The 1,645-nt window shown below is 50.7% G+C and overlaps 1 protein-coding gene across 1 annotated transcript in view; it reads right to left on the minus strand.

Annotated features, from left to right (window-relative positions):
- Positions 1-239: 239 nt before the first annotated feature.
- Positions 240-1,645, minus strand: part of VOLCADRAFT_108627 (uncharacterized protein) — a gene marked incomplete at its 3' end in the record, with an annotated part of 2,494 nt that continues 1,088 nt past the window's right edge. Inside the window, exons 3-5 of the mRNA XM_002959432.1 lie at positions 1,273-1,422; positions 436-582; positions 240-290 (exon numbers count right to left, since the gene is read on the minus strand). Of these exons, the coding sequence (XP_002959478.1) occupies positions 240-290; positions 436-582; positions 1,273-1,422 (348 nt within the window). The remainder of the gene's footprint in view (positions 291-435; positions 583-1,272; positions 1,423-1,645) is intronic.

Consider the following 1,645-nt stretch of genomic DNA (forward strand, 5'->3'; position numbering starts at 1 on the left):
CCCGGGGGGTTACAGGGGTTACGGCGGGTGGGGCGGGTGGGGCGGGTGGGGCGGCTCAGAGTGGGTTACGGGGGTGATGGTGGGGGAGGGGTTATTGGTTGTGGCAACTTGTGTGTTTAGGGGGGAGGTGAAAGGTGGGTTGGGGGCGGGAGGGGATGCGTTGAGTGGCTGGGGGCGCCTCCTGGAGGGGTGGACGGGCAGTGCCAGGCGTTCAAGACAGGACAGGAAGAGAAAGGCGATTATTTAAAATCAGGCGAAAATGTGCAAACGGCGGCGTGGAGAAAAGAAAACTGAGAAGAGGAGCAAGCGGCCCGTAAGGGTAAAGGCGAGGTTGACGTAAGTATGTACGGATGGATGGATGTGGGTTTTTTTTCGCGGAATGACCACCCCTACCACCACCACCACCACTCTCCCCCGCTACCAACTCCCCCTTACCAGAAACGCCCCCACCAGCTTCTTGACCTGCTCCGAAGTGAAGGTCATGTTGGACACGACGGGCCGCAACCTCGCAACCTGGTGAGAGGCCACCTCGAAATCCCGCTCCGGAACCGGCCGGCCCCAAGCGTCCAGAGCGATACCCAACTGGGGAGCAGAGAATCAAAGAAAAAACACACCAAACGTCATTTTTGGGCGAGGCCCCGGGCGCGAAGCGCCATTCGGGGGGCCGAGCCCCCCGGGTTCACTGCTGTCAGTCAGTCAGTCAGTCAGTGGCTTACATATCTCGCCCCGCAAAAAATAGCGTTTGAATGCTAAAAATATCCATTCTACATCGAAATGCCAAAGGAGAAATTCCAGATAAATCGGAGCGCGAAGATAGCTTTCCTGGAAGTGGCTGCACCGGGGCCGAGCCCCTTTTCGGCTTCGAAAAGCCGCCCCCTAGTTAAATTTTTTAATAATTTTTTTTATATTTTTTATGAATTTTCTAAAGATAACGTCATCGATATACATATAAGTTTTTACAGTTCGGCTTTTACGCACTGTCTGGAGGGCGGCACAGGAACGGCACAGGAAACCAGGCCAGGTTAAGCCAAGCCAAGCCAGAAACACACCTCGCAACAAAACAGCTCAATAATATTATATGGTTAAAGGGATTAAAAAACGCAAAACAAGAACAACATACGATCAGAAAAAACAAAACATAAATACAAAAGGAAACGTAAAAAAAATGCAAAATTAGGGTGGGAAATTCCCAAAAAATGTTGAATAAATAGGATAATTTTTTACCAAATAAAAAAACGTTATATTAAAAATAATCTCTCTAATTGCGCTCACATCAGTTGTGATGACCTCGTTCAGCAGGTCGTTACTGATGGGCTGGGCGCTCTCCGGCGCCAGCACGCCGCTAACGAAGTCAAAGGACAAGGTACCGAACGTGGGCACGATGCCCTTCCAGTCCTCCGGGGGACCGAAATTAGGGGCCACCTGTGTGGGTGTGTGTGGTGGGGGGGAGGAGGTGTTAGGGTTTTAGGTATATGCGGGCGGGATTACGTGTCTGTATCTAGATGTATGAACTTCGTCTATACATGGATACACTTATATGCCCGTGTGTGTTCAAATATGCATGTATCAGAAATGGACATGTGGGTATTTCCGTACGTATGTCGGTATGGTAGAAGGTATTGAGTATAGGCGCGGGTAGGAGGCC

Source organism: Volvox carteri, assembly GCF_000143455.1.
Source record: "Volvox carteri f. nagariensis unplaced genomic scaffold VOLCAscaffold_243, whole genome shotgun sequence".
NCBI lineage: Eukaryota > Viridiplantae > Chlorophyta > Chlorophyceae > Chlamydomonadales > Volvocaceae > Volvox > Volvox carteri.